The sequence below is a fragment of the Mytilus galloprovincialis genome, chromosome 6, assembly GCF_965363235.1.
Source record: "Mytilus galloprovincialis chromosome 6, xbMytGall1.hap1.1, whole genome shotgun sequence".
In the NCBI taxonomy this organism is placed as follows: domain Eukaryota; kingdom Metazoa; phylum Mollusca; class Bivalvia; order Mytilida; family Mytilidae; genus Mytilus; species Mytilus galloprovincialis.
In genome coordinates, this window is record NC_134843.1 from 58,251,962 (window position 1) to 58,271,955 (window position 19,994).

At 32.1% G+C, this 19,994-nt stretch overlaps 1 protein-coding gene across 1 annotated transcript; it reads right to left on the reverse strand.

Moving 5' to 3' along the window:
* Nucleotides 1-9,933: 9,933 nt before the first annotated feature.
* On the reverse strand, nt 9,934-12,982 carry LOC143078226 (pulmonary surfactant-associated protein A-like). Its single transcript, XM_076253157.1, has 2 exons — nt 12,810-12,982; nt 9,934-10,368 (listed from the first exon to the last, which is right to left on the reverse strand). The coding sequence occupies exons 1-2, from the start codon at nt 12,916-12,918 to the stop codon at nt 10,124-10,126; spliced, it is 354 nt and encodes a 117-aa protein (XP_076109272.1). The 5' UTR covers nt 12,919-12,982; the 3' UTR covers nt 9,934-10,123.
* Nucleotides 12,983-19,994: the final 7,012 nt, after the last annotated feature.

Here is a 19,994-nt window from a genome sequence, read left to right on the forward strand (position 1 = left end):
CTCACAAAAATACAGAAATTCAAAAGGTAAAGTCCCTAATCAAATGTCAAAATCGAATGATAAAACGCATCAAACGAATGGACAACAACTGTCATATTCCTGACTTGGTACATACATTTTCAAATGTAGAAAATGGTGGATTGAACCTTGGGTTGATAGCGTTAACCGTCTTTGTTTTATGACAGTCGCATCTTATTCCATTACATTTACAACGATGAGTGAACAAAACAGACATAATAGGTAAAACTGCCAAAACAGACTGCTGTTGCAAGATTGGCCCGAATGATAAAAAAAATATAGACGTTTATTGTACTATAGACGTAATATGTCAAGGCAACAGTTACTGTAGAATATCGCTGTTCAAAAGTCACAAATCGATAGACGGAGAGAACTCAAATTCAGGTTACAAATTTAAACTGAGGGAAACTCGTAAATAAACAGCTGCGCCATGAGCGCATGATACGCCCGACGTCTTGTGTGGAAGTTTTATGCAATAATCATAAATAGTTTCTGAGAAAGTTTTACGCAATAACCATATATTGTTTTTGAGACACGGCGGGACATGTGAAACCCCTAACCCTGTTTATTTTCTTCGAAAAACTAAATATCACTAAGATAAAAAAAATTTTGAATCAAAACCAAAAAGTATACAGATCTTTAGATTAATATAACAAAGAAGTGTGTAAAGTTTTAAGCAATAATCATAAATTATTTTTGAGATACGGCGTGACATGTAAAAAAAAACCTCCCCTGTTTAAAAAAATACTCAATAACTCCAAAATAAAGTTTTGAATCATCAACAAAAAGTATACAGATCTTTAGATTAATATAACAAAGAAGTGTGTAAAGTTTTAAGCAATAATAATAAATTGTTTTTGAGATACGGCACAACATGTAAAAAAAACCTCCCCCTTTTTTACAAAATACTCAATAACTCAAAAATGAAATTTGGAATCATCACCAAAAAGTATACAAATCTTAAGATTAATTAAACAAAGACATGTGTAAAGTTTTAAGAAATAATCATAAATTGTTTATGAGATATGGTGCGACATGTAAAAAACCCCTCCCCCTTTTTTTACAAAATACTCAATAACTTAAAAATAAAATTTTGAATCATCACCAAAAAGTATACAGATATTAAGATTAATATAACTAAGAAGTGTTTAAAGTTTTAAGCCATAATCAAGAATCGTTTTTGAGATACGGTGCGACATGTGAAAAAAACACACCCCTGTTTTAGTTACAAAGTGCCGTAATTCAAAAAGTTTTAATCTTATTTTCACCAAAAATTATACAGATCATTTGATCATCATAAGAAACAACTATGTTAAGTTTCATGAAATTTGGATAAGTCGTTCTCAAGTTACGGTGCGACATGTTTACGCCGGACAGACAGACGGACAGACGGACGGACAAACAGACGGACGGACGGACACCGGACATTTGTATACCATAATACGTCCGGTCAAAATTTTGACGGGCGTATAAAAATAAGAAGAAAACAGGAAGAACAGAAAAACTAACGTGCAACAAAAACAAACGTCAACTATTTGAAAAAAAAACTGCCATATTTCTGATCGGTACATGATATTTTAAGCAAAAAGTTGTAGGTTTAAACTGGTTTTTAATGTATCGTAACTAGTGTATAAAAAGTCCGAATCAATTTTACTGTACCTGTCTTGTATGTAAAATAGTAAAAAAAAACCAGACATAAAAATTATGATTGTTTTAATAGAATAATATAAGTAATAATATATCAAATATACACGATTATTGTATTGTATAAATCAAAGTCATGATACAGGTACAAAAATGTAGGAGATGTAGACTGTGCGACAAGTGTAAACATGTTCTGAATTTTTTGATCTACATAATTTTCATTAACATCAAAACTTTCACATAGCTTCTTATATGAGATGTTGCCTTCACAAAACGGGTTTTCAATTTGATGATATTATGTTCCGTGTATATTAGATTTAGTACTATCATCAAGAAGATTTTGTAAGCTCTAAAACACAAAATGTTTATCTAAGTTTCTCATTTCACTTTTACGTAGATTATACTCTGTTTAATGAAACGGTCTTTCAATTGAGCATAGATGAAAAAGGTCTAGCTTAAAAAAATGAAAGGGTTTGATATATACCAATGTCCACAATTATATCAAAAAGTGATGACTAGCATAAAGAACAATCGAAATATAGCGCCAAACCGGAACGACTAATAAAAAAAAAAACGTGTGCGTTCCAATGAAAGGTGAAAAGAAATCCTTTAAAGTAAAATACAGTAAAACCAATGTTACTCAAACCAGTAGAAAACTCGTCTGTGAATAAGTTCAAATAAAGTAAATAAAACGTTCTATGGTCGGGTTGTTGTCTCTTTGACACATTCCCCATTTCCATTCTCAATTTCAAGCCAATAAATAAACTAACTAAAAAATTACCATACGCAATATTACAAAAATATGCACAATTACTATAAAACCTATAAAATACACTATACCTCATGCGTCTCAACCTTTCTTGGCTGACGGGGTCTTGACAATGTTAAGTATGTTTTTCGCTGTAAATCCCGGAATAGATGTGTTCCAGTTAAATATGTTATGTTCCAGATCTGTTCCAGGCTTGTTATTGTTTATCTGTAGTAGATCGTCTATCTGGTTCAGGCAAAGATGCTGTTTAAGCTTCATCAAGTCTATCCTTCTACTGACCACTTCTGACTATCGACGCGCTTCTAATAACCGATCGTGTCTCTGTCACCTCTGCTTCCCTATCTGTAACGTCCGGGGAATGGGCATCCTTGTCAGAAAAACAATCCTCAGTTGTATCGGTCACAGCAGAGTCATCGTGCCGTTCTTCAGTGAAAGTAGTGTCACTGCTAGCATCATGCTCCACTATCACAAGCTCAAATGGCACCTCATCAGACGATGATTCATGTGAATGTACCCCTTGGCCCTCCGATGTAATAGATGTGACAGGTGTGATTTATTTCTTCCTCAATCTTGGTTTTGGTACGGGTTGTTTTTTCTGTATGTGTGGCTCAGTGTTTGTCAGATATTCGATGGGTAGTAAAAGATTCATATGAAGGTCTTTTTCCCTTAATGCACAATTTGCCTTCTGTACAGTAAACACTGATACATCTGCATAAGGCTGAGCAACTACAGTGTAAGGGTCATGTTCCCACTTGTGAGCTAGCTTGTGTTTTCCTGTCTCTAAATGCCACTGTCTTGACCAGAACACGGTCGCCTTTCTGTATTGTAGCTCCACAGACTCTGGTGGCATAACCTCAATTATGTCTGACTCTTCTTAGGTTACATAATTCCTTGATAACTTTGGACTCAAAATTCGCTCCCTGGTCTTATTGTATCCTATCAAGTATCCCGTAATAAACAATGCAGTGGTTTCTGTCAGGAATAGCTTGAACGTCTGTAGAAATGGTCGGTGATCACAATGATGTGTTGCAGTCCTGATTTAGAACATTTAGAATATAAGATAGACAAAGTATAGTAATGTGTTATCTGTTTGATTAAATGGTTTAAGACACGATATTTTCATAAATAAAGTACGGCAGTTTTAACTAATTTGTAAATAATTAATTTAATACACACTGTGTGAATTCGAGTGATCCGGAAGGAATGCGTTAAATACTTTTAAAGGTAATGATATAAACATGATAAAAGTTATGTGGTAACAGAGGTTTATCAACATCATACGAACGGACGAAACTCTACGAACGTATTGTTATGGAGCAGTAATTTTGTAAAAATAAAATCCACGATACATTTCTTCCGATATTGCAGTGTGTTTAAAGACAACAGTTATCAATTTCTTAGGTTTTTTGCAACCTTACATTTTATTCTTGTGGTTAAACATTAGTGTTCCAATTTATTTTCTGTTGTTGTATGTTACGTATTCTTACGTTGAGTTTCGTTTGTTTACATGTAGTCTATGCTTTTCATTTATCTCCTTTATCCATTTTAAAAGAACATTGTTATGGAATGTTAATGTTAAAAACAATTGGCGCGTCTGGTTTGTATTTGATTGATTGTTGGATGTTAAACGTTCAGTTGCAAGTATTCCATGAATTGCACGACGAGATTAATCCTGATACGCCTGATACGCTGATACGTCATTTACGTGCACAAGAGTATCTTGGATAAATATGTCGTGAACACACTATTTATTTAAAAGAAAATTATTTATTAGGAAAAGGTTACAGAAATATATAGGAGCACTCGACCAATCGTGGTGTAATAGAGTTTAGTGTATTCTTGTTGAAAGTATGAGTGCTACAGTACTAATATTTACATATTTTTATAAATGTCCTTGGTCTAAATATTTAATATTCTTCCACATAATTTTTCGATCAATTAGATTTTCAATACATTATGGCGAAGAAGATAAAATATTTAGGCTAATGACAGCAATCGAACAAGAGATTTTGATAAACATAACATCATCGAATTTTTTAGTACATACATGTATATGTGAAAAAGGGGAAATATATAACTTTGGAATGGAAGGGGATAAGAATCTTTTGAATCTTATCAAGGATCAGATCAATGGTGGAAGTTCATTCGCAAACAAATATAGGTGTGAACGCTTGTAGTTATTTAATTTTATAAAACAAACTAGAGGCTCTAAAGAGCCTGTGTCGCTCACCTTGGTCTATGTGCATATCAAACAAAGGACACAGATGGATTCATGACAAAATTGTGTTTTGGTGATGGTGATGTGTTTGTAGATCTTACTTTTACTGAAATTCTTGCTACTTACAATTTTCTCCATCTAGATAGACTTGGCCCTTTAGATACAGAGGAAAATATTTTGTAAAAATTTACAAAAATTTACCAAATTATTGAAAATTGTTAATAATTGAGTATAAAGGGCAATTACTCCTTAAGGGGTCAACTGACCATTGTGGTCATTTGACTTATTATTAGATCGTTCTTTGCTGAACATTATTGCTGTTTACAGTTTGTCTCTATTTATAATAGTATTCAAGATAATAACCAAAAACCGAAAATTTCTTTAAAAAACACCAATTAGGGGACAGCAACCCAACAACCAGTTGTTCAAATTCATCTATTTTTTTTTATAGCTGATAGATATTGTCTTGAAAAACAAATCAACCCTGTCAGATTTGCTCTAAATGCTTTGGTTTCAGAGTTATTAGCCAAAATCTACATTTTACTCCTATGTTCTATTTTTAGCCATTGTGGCCATCTTAATTGGTTGGCTAGGTCAATGCACACATTTTTTAAACCAGATACCCTAATAATGATTGCGGATAAATTTGGTTAAGTTTGACCCAGTAGTTTCAGAGGAGAAGATTTTTGTAAAAGATGACAAAAATTTACGAAAAGTTGGTAAAAAATGACTGTAAAGGGCAAATACTCCTTAAGGGGTCAACTGACCATTTTGGTCCTGTTGACTTATTTGTAGATCTTACTTTGCTGAACATTATTGCTGTTTACAGTTTATCTATAATAATATTCAAGATAATAACCTAAAACGGCAAAATTTCCTTAAAATTACCACTTCAGGGGCAGCAAGCCAGCAACCGGTTGTCCGATTCATCTGAAAATTTCAGAGCAGATAGATCTTGACCTGATTTACAACTTTACCCTTTAGATTTGCTCTAAATGCTTTGGTTTCAGAGTAATAAGCCAAAATCTACATTTTACCACTATGCTCAATTTTTAACCATGGCGGCCATCTTGGTTGGTTGGCCGGTTCACCGGACTCAATTTTTAAACTAGATACACCAATGATGATTGGGGCCAAAGTTGGTCAAACTTGGCCCAGTAGTTTCAGAGGAGAAGATTTTTGTAAAAGTTAACGATGACGACGGACGACGGACACAAAGTGATGAGAAAAGCTCACTTAGCCCTGTGGGCCAGGTGATCTAAAACACATTCTAGAAACCGGGCTAAATTCGGTTGCCCCAACTCTAGAATCTAATGGATCACTTCTTCACCTTAAACATGTTAAATGATTATTATTGATTTATATTTATGATGACCATATAGTTACATGTATGGCAATAATTATCATTTATTTATTAATTTTGGGTCTTTAAAAATGGTTGTGTTGCATACTATTAAAAAAGCATTTCAGTGGTCATGCAGGTAATAAAAAACGATATAGTTTTGATACTTTTGGAGATGACCCCTTTTAATATTGTATTAATCTTTCATCCAACACGAGCGCCAGCAGTAGTGTCCACTTTCCTAAAACGTCTAATAGATAATAGAAAATTTGTAACTATATTTCATTAAATAAATGTAAAATGTTAATAGTTTTAAAAAATCGGATTCATTTGAAGTGGATTCTATTCCGTATTTTCGCATGATATCCGTGGTTTTGCATTACTTGTATTGTACAAACGGATCAGGATATATTAGGTAAGCAGGCTGATACTTTTCCATGTTCAATTGAGGCACCAAATTAGCCGCATTTGCACATTCTGAACCAGCTGCATTTCCTTTAAAATGCATGTACACAGTTTGGTATTTATTGGATTGTTGTTCGGAGCAGGGAGTACATGTTACTCTAAGATCTGTACACTGTGTGATTTTTTTTTTAATTAATGTAATAAAATTGTGAAATGATAAGTAGGAGTTATTGGGCAAGTTTTTTAAATGGCAATATATGGATAAAAATCAGAGGATTTCGAAAATCTGGCAAAAAGGCAAAAACAAGAGAAGCAACTGCACACTTCTATGACTGACGTGCTTCTTTCGCTTTGTAAATAAACCCATGCTCGAAATTCAATATCATTTGTTTGCACATGCAAATATTGACTACTACAGACACATATATATATATATATTATCAAATTGGCATGCATTTAATATATGTCATTAACTTAAAAGACTTTGAAACTCTTAAATGATGAAGATGTTGTTATATTATGAGTACAATGTGTTGCAATTGGCAATTTTCATATTCCTGATATTTGACCTAGATACGACAACGTTCATGTTGGCTGTTTAAATCCTTCCATCTGAAAAAAACCAATTTCAGTCGTCTGATTGTTTACAAACAAAATAAGGAAAGTTCATGGAAGAGCCTACATAAACGCTCTACACTTATACACATCGGATAGAAAAATGATATTAATTGTCCTAATTATAATCGAAATATTTGGTGCTATATTTTTTTGTAGTTTTAACATAAGTAGGCATTATATTTAAGAAATGATTGATGTAAGCTCTACTTTAATGTAGTTTAAACATGGGTAGACATTATATTCGTGATTATTTTAGCCTATCGCTCGGGCTAAAATAACACGAATATAATGGCTACCCATGTTAAAACTACAATTTGATTAGGTGAATTAAGTTTTACATGTCCAATGCGTAGAGTGTTAGAGTGTGTTTGTGTAGGCTATTCCATGAATCTCCCTTTTTGTTTGTGAACATGCAAACGACTGGCAATGTTATTTTAGAGGGATGAGTTTTGAACAGCCAGCATGAACGGTTGTCGTATCTAGGTCAAATATGTCAATTCGAACTGCACCACAGTACAGTCAGAATAAATGAATTAGTAACAACATATGCATCATCTAAGAGTTTGGAACTGTTTCAAATTAATGAAATATATTAAATGCATGCTTATTTGATAAAACATTATTCTGCAGTAGTCAATATACGCATGTGCAAACAAATTTTATTGGATTTAGAGCATGGATTTATTCACAAAGCGAAAGAAGCACATAATATTAGAATCGCGATTATTTGTTTGCCAGAGCGATAGTTAGGGCTAAAATAACACGAATATAATGGCTACCCATGTTAAATGTACAATAAAGTATAGCTAGCATCAACTATTTCTCAATCAAATTTTAATCACAACCAAAAATTAAGCACATCTTGTTTAAAGCACAACACAACATTAAAGCATCGACCTAACATTAAATTGCATAATGCAACTATTAAGAATCAAAATGTATAGTTTAGTGTATCCTAAGTGTATCACATTTAGCATGTTACATTCACTTTATAAGTGCTCTGTTTTTTTTTTAATTCCATCTTTGCTTAAACTTCCTGCACTTATCCCACCATTCTGTAATATCAAATATCTTAAGTCACACAACAAAAGCATAAGGTTGCAGCATAAATACATAGCGAAAAACCGATAAAGAAAGATATATAGAGACCAAATATCACAGGTATTCAACTCACGTGACATGAGCATCCATGAAGTAATCATTTGATTATTCACTAGTGGAATATGTTTGAGATTTGAATTAGTAAATAATATTCTATATTTCAGAAATAGTTCATTAAGGCCATTCACAATGCTTATTTTAACATGGGTAGGCATTATATTAGTGTTAATTCATACTGAGCATTTTCCAGGTGAAAAAATGGTCTAATGTTATGCTTATCCATGTTAAAAAAAAAGCATAGAGCATGACTTGAAGGAAGTATTTCGATTCTACTAGGACAAATACAGTATTTTAATTAAGATCGAAGCGTACGTATATACCTTAGCAATTTTAGTCTTCCCGTTTCCTCCCTATGAAATATGTACATTACATTAATTGTTCCTTTTATTGTATAAGAATATGTAGCAGGGTAAATATATCAAAAACAAATTTTATAAAAATTTATGTAAACAATTATATTTATACATTTTATAAGAATACAAATGAAGACAACGGGAATGTAAACAGCAGGTTTGTGTTTCAAACATTTTGACGCTTATTTGAACGCTGCTTTGTTTACAACGCATAATACAGACGTCATATTGAAATTAGTTTTGTCTGTTCAAATATTTTATTTTAGTTACTGCCAGTATTTTTGGTAACCATTCAACCGTTTTGGTAACACGTAACTCTACACTAGAGTTGATGTGAACCTTGCCTTTCAGTCGATGGACTTCAAATATTTCAATCCTTTATGAGTTGATTTAGATATATAAGTAAGCAATGAATGTGGTTGTTAAGTTTGATAGATGTTTTTTTGTGCTGATTTGTTAAATATTTGTTTGGTTTTGTTCTATTGAGATTGAGATACGGTGAAGAATGATGTACCCCTATTTTGACAATTTTACCTATTATGTCTGTTTTGTTCACGCATCGTTGAATATATAATGGAATTTGATGCGACTGTCATACAAGTTAGAGGTTTAGCGCTATAAGACCAGGTTTAATCCACCAGTTTCTACATTTGAAAATGGCTGAAGCAAGTCAGTAATATGACAGTTGTTATCCATTCGTTTGATATGTGTTATCATTTGATTTTGACATTTGATAAGGGACTTTCCGTTTTGAATTGTCCTCGGAGTTCAGTATTTTTGTTATTTTACTTTTTTTATAGTTAGTAACACGAATAAAGGAGTTTGTGGAAACTTACAATCGACAATGGTTGGCTATATTCAACCCCAAATTAACCAATATTTCTTTATTAACTTTGGCAAGTTTGTATTATAACAAACTTCAGCTATCAAAAATCCAAAATATGTAATGATTTAAAGTTCCACTATATGAAAATGACTTTTTTTTTTTAGAAAAATTAAAATAAAAAGTTTGTTTTTGTTGCACTACGGTGTTCCTGTTTATAATTGTTTTCTCCTTGTAGTTGGTGTCTTTTTCCTCGGTTTAGTTTGTAACCCGGATTTATTTTCTCTAGGCCGATTTACGATTTCTATAAAGCGGCAAAATACTGGCGCCTTTATTTAAACAACACATGCACAAATATACAATACAATAGGTGCATATCAAGAATATAAATTAAAGAAAATAAACTTCAAACTATTCAAAAAGTCAAAATTACAAGTATGCAAGTATATCATTGTATATTTGCAACTTGAACTCTATTCTTAGCCTTTTTTATTGCTGATATATCCAATGTATGCATTGCAATGATTTAAACATCATCTTTATCTGGTATGATTGTTTACAAGTCTTATTGTATAAGTATCATTCAACATGTACGCACATTGTAGTACATATATATATTACAAAAGTCATTATAAATAATGGAAAAAAAACACCAGTAGAATTTATTTGTTGCTAGAATTATTTAATTTGTCATTGTTTGACAATATTGTGAAAATAATTCAGTACTTTGAATCTACAGCATTCCCATTGTTTTCGATCGATCATAACTCAATTAGTATTCACAAACAAATGAACAGTTATGTATATTTCGAGATGGAGTTATTGTTAATAAACATTGACGATCAGCCCATTTATTCCCGTGTGATACATCTTTCATAACAATACACTTGTCATTCGGACCTTCTGGTTGTCCAGGGTACCAGTTGAAATATGACATAGCAGTACCATCATGTAATTCCCAACTCCCGTTTGGTTGCTTTCTACCTGCTATACATACCCTGTAGTGTGGTCTGTCAGCTGATAATGAATAAATATGGGATATTTGAAATTTTTATCAAGTTTGTGAATCATAGCCTAATCTAAGAAGAGAAAAAATAGTTTATCTAATTTATAATCCTGGTATCTATGATGCTTTTATCATTAAGTTACTCGTGCTTAATTTTAAAATTGCAAGAGGAAAGTTCAAAATAAATATTAACGGCTGTAGTAGATGAGTATAAAATCAAAAGATGTGATACGATTACCAATATAACAACTATCCACTATAAAAACAAAGAAGGATAATATATATGTTGTATTCGGAATGAATTTGAAAGATTATGCAACAAGTTTATAAAAGAGGTTTATATATGTTGTGGAACTATTGCAGTTTACCGATTTGGCGGTCAGTAGATACGTTTCAAAAATAATTGCACGAGGACTTAGTAGTGACTACCTGCATCTTCATTATCATGTGAGAACAAAAAATTGTCTACAATATATTGTATTAATTTTGTAGTTGATTTTGTTACAGAACATGACATTGTTCAAGATTCTGCAAGCCAGGGTATCTTGTGTTATTTTGATTGTCTTTATAATTGTAGCTTGATGGATTTTTAAATCGGATACATGTTGTAATAAAGAATTCGAGGTGGTCATTGCGCAATTCATTGTAAAAACTTGTGTTTGTTCTATTGTATTAGAAAAGTAAAGTCGTATGTTCAAGTGTGCTCATTTATGTTAACATCTGTTAAAAAAGATGGGGCAATTTAGTACATCGATAATTTATATTTGGTTACACAAAGTGTATTAAAACATAAGAACATAATTTTACATCCAATGAGAAAAATATTTACCGTATACATGTAGAACATGTTACACTACAAAAGAATCATGCATGACTAGATTTGGGTATTATACGATTACTCTGTACATGCTAAACAATCCTGACTCTACAAACCGACGATACCTGTAGCATGTGTATATTGGCATTACATATTATATTGTTTTTCTTTATTTGTTGATGACATCTTTATTACATTGTCGTTTGGGTGGTTTTTTTTTTTGTACTCAAGTATTTCTGTTGTTTTGTTGTTTTTTTTTTCTTATATAAAAAAGAAGATGTGGTATGATTGCCAATGAGACAACTATCCACAAAAGACCAAAATATCACAGACATTACCAACTATAGGTCACCGTACGGCCTTCAACAATGAGCAAAACCCATACCGCATAGCCTGGATTTGTTTTCTCTCGATCGATTTTATGACCTCGAACAACGGTATACTATGGTTGCCTTTACTTTACAATAAATCTATTGATTTTTTTATGTTGACCTTCGATGGCTTTGAACTATCTTTAAGTGACTGCGTGTACTTTGTATCTTGTTTGTGGTGGAAATGTACCTAGTACGAAATTGCTCTAACGTCCAACAGCTGTTTATGTAGAAAAGATGGTACCATGCGACGTCAGAGATCGTCTCATATAAAAAGTTGATCTATCCAAAATGGAGGCGCCGCTTCTTTGCTTCTGGAACCGTCTGACGGCCTTGATTTGATATAAATTGGCCTCAATTTTTTCATTTTTCATTTGTCTCTTCATTTATGTCAGTTTCATTTACCTACCACTCTTTATTTTATCATATTTGGACATAATGTCTGACGTGTCACGGACTCAGCGTGTCTGGCAAAACCGCCGTTGGACGTTTAAGCTTGAACTAATGAGTACCCTGTCAGGTCAAGTCTGTGTTCTTTTTTTTATAAGTATATACGATTTTCATTGTTCTGATGAGTTAAACCTTTTTCTGTTTTATATCTGATTTTTATAGTTGTTTCTTTGTTGAACTGTTACACCACTGTCCCGTGTTAAAGGAGTGTTGGTTCCTTTCAAATAGTTTACCCCGGGGTCGCCTCATAATGTATAAGCCTGTATTTTAGTTGTTGTCGTTTGTTCCTGATAATCATGTTTGATTTTTATTCATTATTTTGAACATAACTTAGGCTGTTAGTTTTCTTGTATGAATTATTTTACATGGTTATGTCATTTCGCTGACTTGTGTAGCTGACTATGCGGTATCTATGGTGACCTATATTTGTTAATGTGTATGTTTAGTATAAAGTTGTCTAATTGGCAGTCATACCATATCTTTTTATTTTCATAAGGTATGTTATTTTAAATATGTTAAAGACAAGCATTAATTTCATTTTTCTTGTTAAACCATTGATCAATTCTTTCAACATGTTTAAATGTAAACTTTACACTGTCACCTTCAGTCTATTTTTGACCAATTCAACAACTCATTACAGAACAAATGATATAGTGTATCTGATTGCCATTTCTAAATACTCATATCAATTGATTTCTCGTCACATCGGACTCTATTAAATTAAAACGTTCAAGTTTGCTCTCATTTGTTCTGTAAACAATGTATTGACTAAAATGCTATTCTAAACACGCATATGCAAATATGGTTGTTTTACCTAAAAAGTCCGTGAAATAATCATTCATTTCTTGAGAAGTTACAGCAGCAAGTTTTCCGCCTCTCGCAACACAGAAGTCGTTGATTAGAGTGAAATCTAGAGAAGCCATTTCATGCACACTGTAGCAAAACTGAAGTGGTCTGTAGTAAATGTGTTCCGGAGAACATATACCTGTAACTAGAAACAATAATGATCATATAAGAACTCAAAGATATGTTTTTAAGCATCACTTGCTTTGAAATTTACATTTATTTTTTAGTATATTTCATACACACTGTAGTTTTGATATAGAAATATAGCTTCAGTGCATTTTTGCGTATGTAAAAAGAGACTGGTATTGAGAAATGTTGACCATGCTTAATATGTAAACATAATCAATGTCTGGTATGAATGGAAGAATTGAAATTCAAGCCATTGAAATTGAAAATGCTCACTCTTTTCATGCTTCCATCAGCTACTTATATCAATCAAATGAATGACAATTGTTTCAAGTCAGTTAGACAACAGTAACAAAACAAAGTTAAAAATAAAAGGACATGTGCGGTATTCTAAATGGGACACTTCCCCAATGACGAAACGAATGTGTGATTTTTTACGAAATAATTCATGGAAGCCATAGATTTGTTGCCAATGTACACATGGCCTAGGCCGTGATATTCGAATTTTATCCTGAGCTTTAGCGAGTTATAAAATCAACGAATATGACAGCCCAGGCCAGGTGTAAATTTACAACAAATTTATGGCTTCAATTTTATTTCGATTCCAATGGGACAAATACAGTAATTTGAAAAATTGAAGCGAGGGTGAGTATACCGTGTGTGTGGCTTTTCCTTTTAACTCCCTATTAGATAAAGCATAAACATTCTTATAAACCTGAGGTATTTTGTAACATCCATAATAATGTATATCTTTGAGTCTGCGCTAAGTATAGATTTATCGAAAATTTTATCACAGTGTTGATTACAAAGCGAAAGAAGCACATCATATTAGAATACACGGTATTTCAACTTTTTCACCAATCAAACTACAATCATGTTGTAGTATTTGTTAACAAATATATTACAGCGGGATTTAGACAAAGCTAGAAATCCCCTTCCTTACCAAGAGGCAAAAGACTAAAAACGGTTGTAAAAACGGGTGTATATACATTAAAGCACACACCTCTAGTTCACCTGGGAATAACATTTTAATAAATGTTATACCAATTCTTTCCTTATCCTTTTTAGAAATATTTGATAATGTGCAGCATCTTAAAAGTATAAAAACTATGGATGGCAACGAGGTCTCGAGTACTCGGGTACTCGCCCGGAAGGTCTATGACTCGAGTACAGTTTTAGTACTCGGATACTCGTTTGCTTTTAATAAATCTCCCCACATTTCCCGTCACCTTAGTTCCGTTGATATTCCCTCCGTAAAACTAATAAATGTATATTAACAACGTATATGTGTTTGTCCTGGGACTACTTTATATAGGTTTAATAGTAATACCATCAACGCCAGTTCCTTCCGAGAAGATGCTTTTCATGCGCAGGACTTGTTTACACACCGTGAAACAAACTTTTGTATGATGTCTCGGACCAGATCATATATCCAAACAAGAACACAATCAAAACGCCCTGCGGTGAACCCTACACAACTGATAAGAGACATTTGTTATCGTGGTGTTTGTACACGGAACAACACTTTTTTTTTTTGGATTAATAACTCATCATAAGCCGTAAACTTACTTTAATTTGTTTGTTAATGAAGTCTTCTCTGAAAAGGTAATTAGTATGAGATGTACATTTAATTAATAAATCCTTATTTGAAATTTTATTATTGTTAAATTTATATTAAAAGAGAGGCTGAAGATACAAGATAGACATTCAAACCTATAAATCGAAAAAAAAAAACAAAAAAAAAAACACTGACAACGCCAAGCCAAAAAAGAAAAAGACGAATAGTCAAACCAATAGTACTCAAAACACAACACAGAAAGAAAAGACTGATGAACACGAAGGAGAAATATCGTTTCGCATAAGTTAGTTGAAGTCAAATATTTTTTGGACAAATTAATGGATTAATCGTAAGATAAAAAAAAGAAACAGATGATACAGATTTTATCCTATCAAGTCGGATTTTATGTATTTAAACATATTTATGGTTTTATTGGCATGTTTTTTATTTGGTTTATACATGTTTATATAACAAATCCGCTATATAAAATTGACATCCACAGAATGATTTCAAGTCGAAGAGGAAGCAGCAATGAAATAACAAATAATACCAACGAAAACCCATCATATCAAATATAACTACAGTGAATGAAGTTAGATATACGGTACACAATAGTCTGATACATACAAAGTACTTTACTAGATTTATCTTTATCATGTACGTTAAATATTTATAACTGATTAGATGACCGTGAAAAAACTTTATTAATTTCAATATTTAATGGTTTTCATCCGTTAACATTAATTCCATTAACATACTACTTGACAACCATATAATGCAAATATGTTTTTGACCAGACATTGTTATGTATAGGAAATAGCTTAAACAAAGTGCAAAAACACATTATAAAAATAAAATAAAATATATATTGATTGAAATCAAATCGTTTAACATTATCTTTTTGTTCTTTTGTAAGAAATAATGAATTATGGTTGATGTGATCGAAAATACAAATGTAACTGTATTATTGTGCTTGTAGCTAGAGAATGTCTGAGCTCTAGCAGTTGATGAAAACTTCGAAACAGTCAATAGACCTATTGATTGTACTTATGAACACAGATAATTCACAAACCAAGCCTCTTTTGAGGAGATATATAAAATTTATTAAATTTGTTGATGTCACATACTGGTTCCCAGATAAGTTCGTATTGTTTCTATACATAACTTGGGAAGGTTACCAGAATAAATACACATATAGCGGCTATATTGAATTTTGAAAGGAAAGATGTACAGCATTCATTTAAGTATAAGTATCCGTATCCGTAAAACATTGTCAGAATGTCATTAAATATTACAAATATAGTCATTGACTTCGAATTGTGTTTTAAAAATAAGAACAAGATGTTTACATGTACAAAATACAACGTTTGCTAGCGATAGCTCAATTGGGATTTCATATCATCTATTGTTTTACCGAAACCGCTTTTGAGCTTTTGAATAAAAGTTTGAAAGACTAATTGACTATTTGATTGGCCATATGTCTAGCATCAAAAACAAAAACGGCCGAATCAAAAGGCTAAATAAAATACGAAGTTGTAGAGCAGGGAAGAACCTACATTCCGGAAAACTTTACTCGGTAGAAATAAAAGTGTTCCTATCAATTGGTCACCTGATATGCATCAGCGATGTGTTTGTTTTGCGAGGTTTATTTATCGCTCAGACAATAAAAAAACATGAGTTTCTTGTTTTTATATATACGGTACTTGTCATGTATTTGCTTTACAACTTGTCATAACGGACAAGTTAACCGAAAGACACGTCACCCTACTAAAGACATATAGACATATTGTTCTGAGCGAACCAATTTTCAGTCTTAAAAAAAATAGAGGCTCTAAAGAGCCTGTGTCGCTCACCTTAGTCTATGTTCATATTTAACAAAGGAAACAAATAGATTCATGACAAAATTGTAATTTGGGTGACGGTGATGTGTTTGTAGATCTTACGTTACTGAACATTCTTGCTGTTTACAATTATCTCTATCTGTAATGACTTGGACCAGTAGATGGAGGAAAATATTTTTTAAAAATTTACAAAAATTTACAAAATTTATGAAAATTGTTTAAAATTAACTATAAAGGGCAATAACTCCTAAAGGGGTGAATTGACCATTGTGGTCATGATGACTTATTTATAGGTCTTTCTTTGCTGTACATTATTGCTGTTTACAGTTTATCTCTATCTATAATAATATTCAAGATAATAACCAAAATCTGCAAAATTTTCCTAAAATTACCAATTCAGGGGCAGCAACCCACCAACGAGTTGCCTGATTGGTCTGAAAATTTCAGGGCAGATAGATCTTGACCTAATAAACAATTTTATTCCAAACAGATTTGCTGTAAATGCTTTGGTGTCAGAGATATGAGCCAAAAACTGCATTTTACCCTATGTTTTATTTAAAGCCATATTGGCCATCTTGGTTCGTTGGCGGGGTCATCGGATACTTTTTTTTAAACTAGATACCCTAATGATGATTGTGGACAAGTTTGGTTGAATTTGTCTCAGTACATTCAGAGGAGAAGATTTTAATAAAAGATTGCGAAAATGTATGCGAAATTGTTAAAAAATGACAATAAAAGGCAGTTACTCCTTAAGGGGTCAACTCACCATTTGTGTCATGTGTATTTGTTTGTAGATCTTACTTTGCTGAACATTATTGATGTATACAGTTTTATCTCTATCTATATTTAACAATATTCAAGATGATAAAAAAAAACGACAAAATTTCCTATAAATGACCAATTCACGGACAGCAACCCAACAACAGGTTTTCGGATTCTTGTGAAAATTTAAGGGTAGATAGGTCTTGCCCTGATAAACAATTTTACCCCATGTCAGATTTGCTCTAAATGCTTTGATTTCCGAGATACAATGTATAAGCCAAAATCTAGATTTTACCCCTATGTTCTTTTTTTCAGCCATGGCGGCCATCTTGGTTGGTTGGCCGGGTCATCGGACACATTTTTAAACTAGATATCCTAATGATGATTTTGGCTAAGTGTGTTTAAATTTTGCCCAGTAGTTTCAGAGGAGAAGATTTTTGTAAAAGTTAACGACGACGGGCGACGGACGCCAAGTGATGAGAAAAGCTCACTTGGCTTTTCGGGCCAGGTGCGCTAAAAAACGATGCTCCTGTGAGAGCTTTCTATTTTTGTACGAGCTGACAAAGCAGTCAACAATTATCTGTCATTTGACTTCTACTAACAAACAAATATTACATGAGCATTTATAAACAAAAAGAACACATAATTAAGCTGCCATTGTACATCACCAAGTTCAAACAAAAAGTATCTGCTTTCTAAATTACACCATAAACCGTATGCTTATTTATTAAGAAAATATTCAACAATGCACATTGTGTTTATTCTTATTCGTATCTTTACAAGCGTTATCAAATAGTGAAGCTTGTGATCAAACAGGTAAAAAACGTTTTTGGAGTGTCAAAAAAATTTTAACCAGCCTAGCAACTCCAATCTTTGAGAGATTCTTCGAATAGAAAAAACATTCAAGGTTGTAATACCTAAATTAAAAAACAACAAAGACGATTGAAATATATATGTTAACGTACTGCAGAAACACATAAGTCATACACTTTCATACGAAGTTTCATCATATTTATATGCAAAAAAAAAAAAAAAAAAAAATCTTTAGAAATAATTTCCGTCGTGTTACCATTAATGTATAAATATGTAAAAAAATCTTTCAGCAAACAGTGAGAATATTTAATAAACACAAAATAGAAGTTTCACGAGCAGTGATTAAACCTTTTATAATTGTAAACGTTGTGGTACCCCTTTCTAAAGCCATTTCCTGGATTAACATTAATAAGGAAGGCTCAACACAAAATATTTGAATGCCATTAGTGTAACACATAAAGAGATATATGACAAAAAAAGGAAATAACACAATAGTGAAATCCAGCTTAGGTCATGATAATATAAAAAAAATCTACTTACATTATATAATTTAAAAAAGGTCCATACAAGGAAACCTTCTTGCTGTTTAAAGTAATGATTACAAGAGTTATCTTACCATCCATTGTTACATAATATCTCCATGCTGCCCCTGCACCACTAGGTACTGGAAAAGACGATGAGTCGAACTGTTTATTATGCATTACACACTCTTGAGAGTCAAAGTTGTAGAAAACAGAAAGGCATTCTTTTTTAGCTTCGCAGTCTCTAATGCATCGAATTATGTTGGCAGCAAGAGTTATTCCAACAGCACCAGACTTTTCAAACAGTCCATTCAACTCAAATTTCAATTTTGCTTTAAGACCCACAGTCCCATCTGAGGAAGAAAAAGTTTCTATAAGTATGAAAATTCCACAGAATATTTTGACCGCTTTACTTCTGTTTTCCATAATTTAAGCAACTTTGATGGCTAGTTGAATGGCTAGGAATATACCATTAGGTAGACTTCACTGACTTCACTGACGTCACTAAATAAATTGAATTTGTCAGTTAACTTTGTTTGATTTTCAGAAGATTATCAATATACATTAAAAACTTTTAAAACAGACAATTATCCAAACGTTATCAGAAAACACATTCATAACATATATCTGTATTTAAACAGCTTTGAAATGAAGTTAGATTTAAAATCAAATCGTAGGAGTATGTATTTATCAAATATTATATAGGGGTTATTATGAATCTAAATTATTAGTATGTATCCTAAAAACGTTTCTGAAAAAAAACTTTCTTTGTTGTATTAAAAGCTTTGTATCAAATAGGAATTAAATCTAACTTTCGTTTCGTTTTATTTTATATAATATAATATTGAATTCTAGGTAGATTTGGTCACAAAATCTTAAAACTGGATAGATTTATACATTAACTATTAAATTATATGTCCCGAATATGTTTACCACATTTGGCATTGGTCACGAATTTTTATTAATACCTTTGTGCACGTGTTAATATGAAATGTTCCTTCTTGAATATCAAACGAAGACAAGTCACATTTGAGTATATATCATTCATTTGTCCTAGATTTCATATTTATTGATGACCTATCCTGACAGCTGAAGATAATTATACCCCATTCCTTCTGGTAAAAAATGAAAGTGGTGCCATTTAAAAATAGTAATTATTTGGGGTTTTCTAATGACATTACCTAAAAAGTAAAATAACAAAATTACTGAACTCCGAGGACAATTCAAACCGTCAAATTCCCAATCAAATGGCAAAATCAAAAGCTCAAACTCATAAATAATAATGGATAATAACAATCATATTCCTGAGGTACAGACATTTTCTTAGTGTTAATTTTGCATTCCTTGTGTATTTTAAGATAATTTTGAGAGAGATTACTATCGAAATACAGTGGGACATTTTAAGAATGTCATCGACTTATTATAACTATTTATTCTTGCATCAATTAAACATGTTAAATTCTACTTAGTTGCACTAAAATTTGATTACAATACCATTCATTTCGCTGTTACAATTTTATAAAACCATGTCT

Coding starts and splice junctions, on each gene's coding strand:
- LOC143078226 (XM_076253157.1), bottom strand. CDS start 12,918: ATGGCTTCTCTAGATTTCACTCTAATCAACGACTTCTGTGTTGCGAGA. Junction 10,369..12,809: donor TTATTTCACGGACTTTTTAG/GTAAAACAACCA, acceptor ATTCATTATCAG/CTGACAGACCACACTACAGG.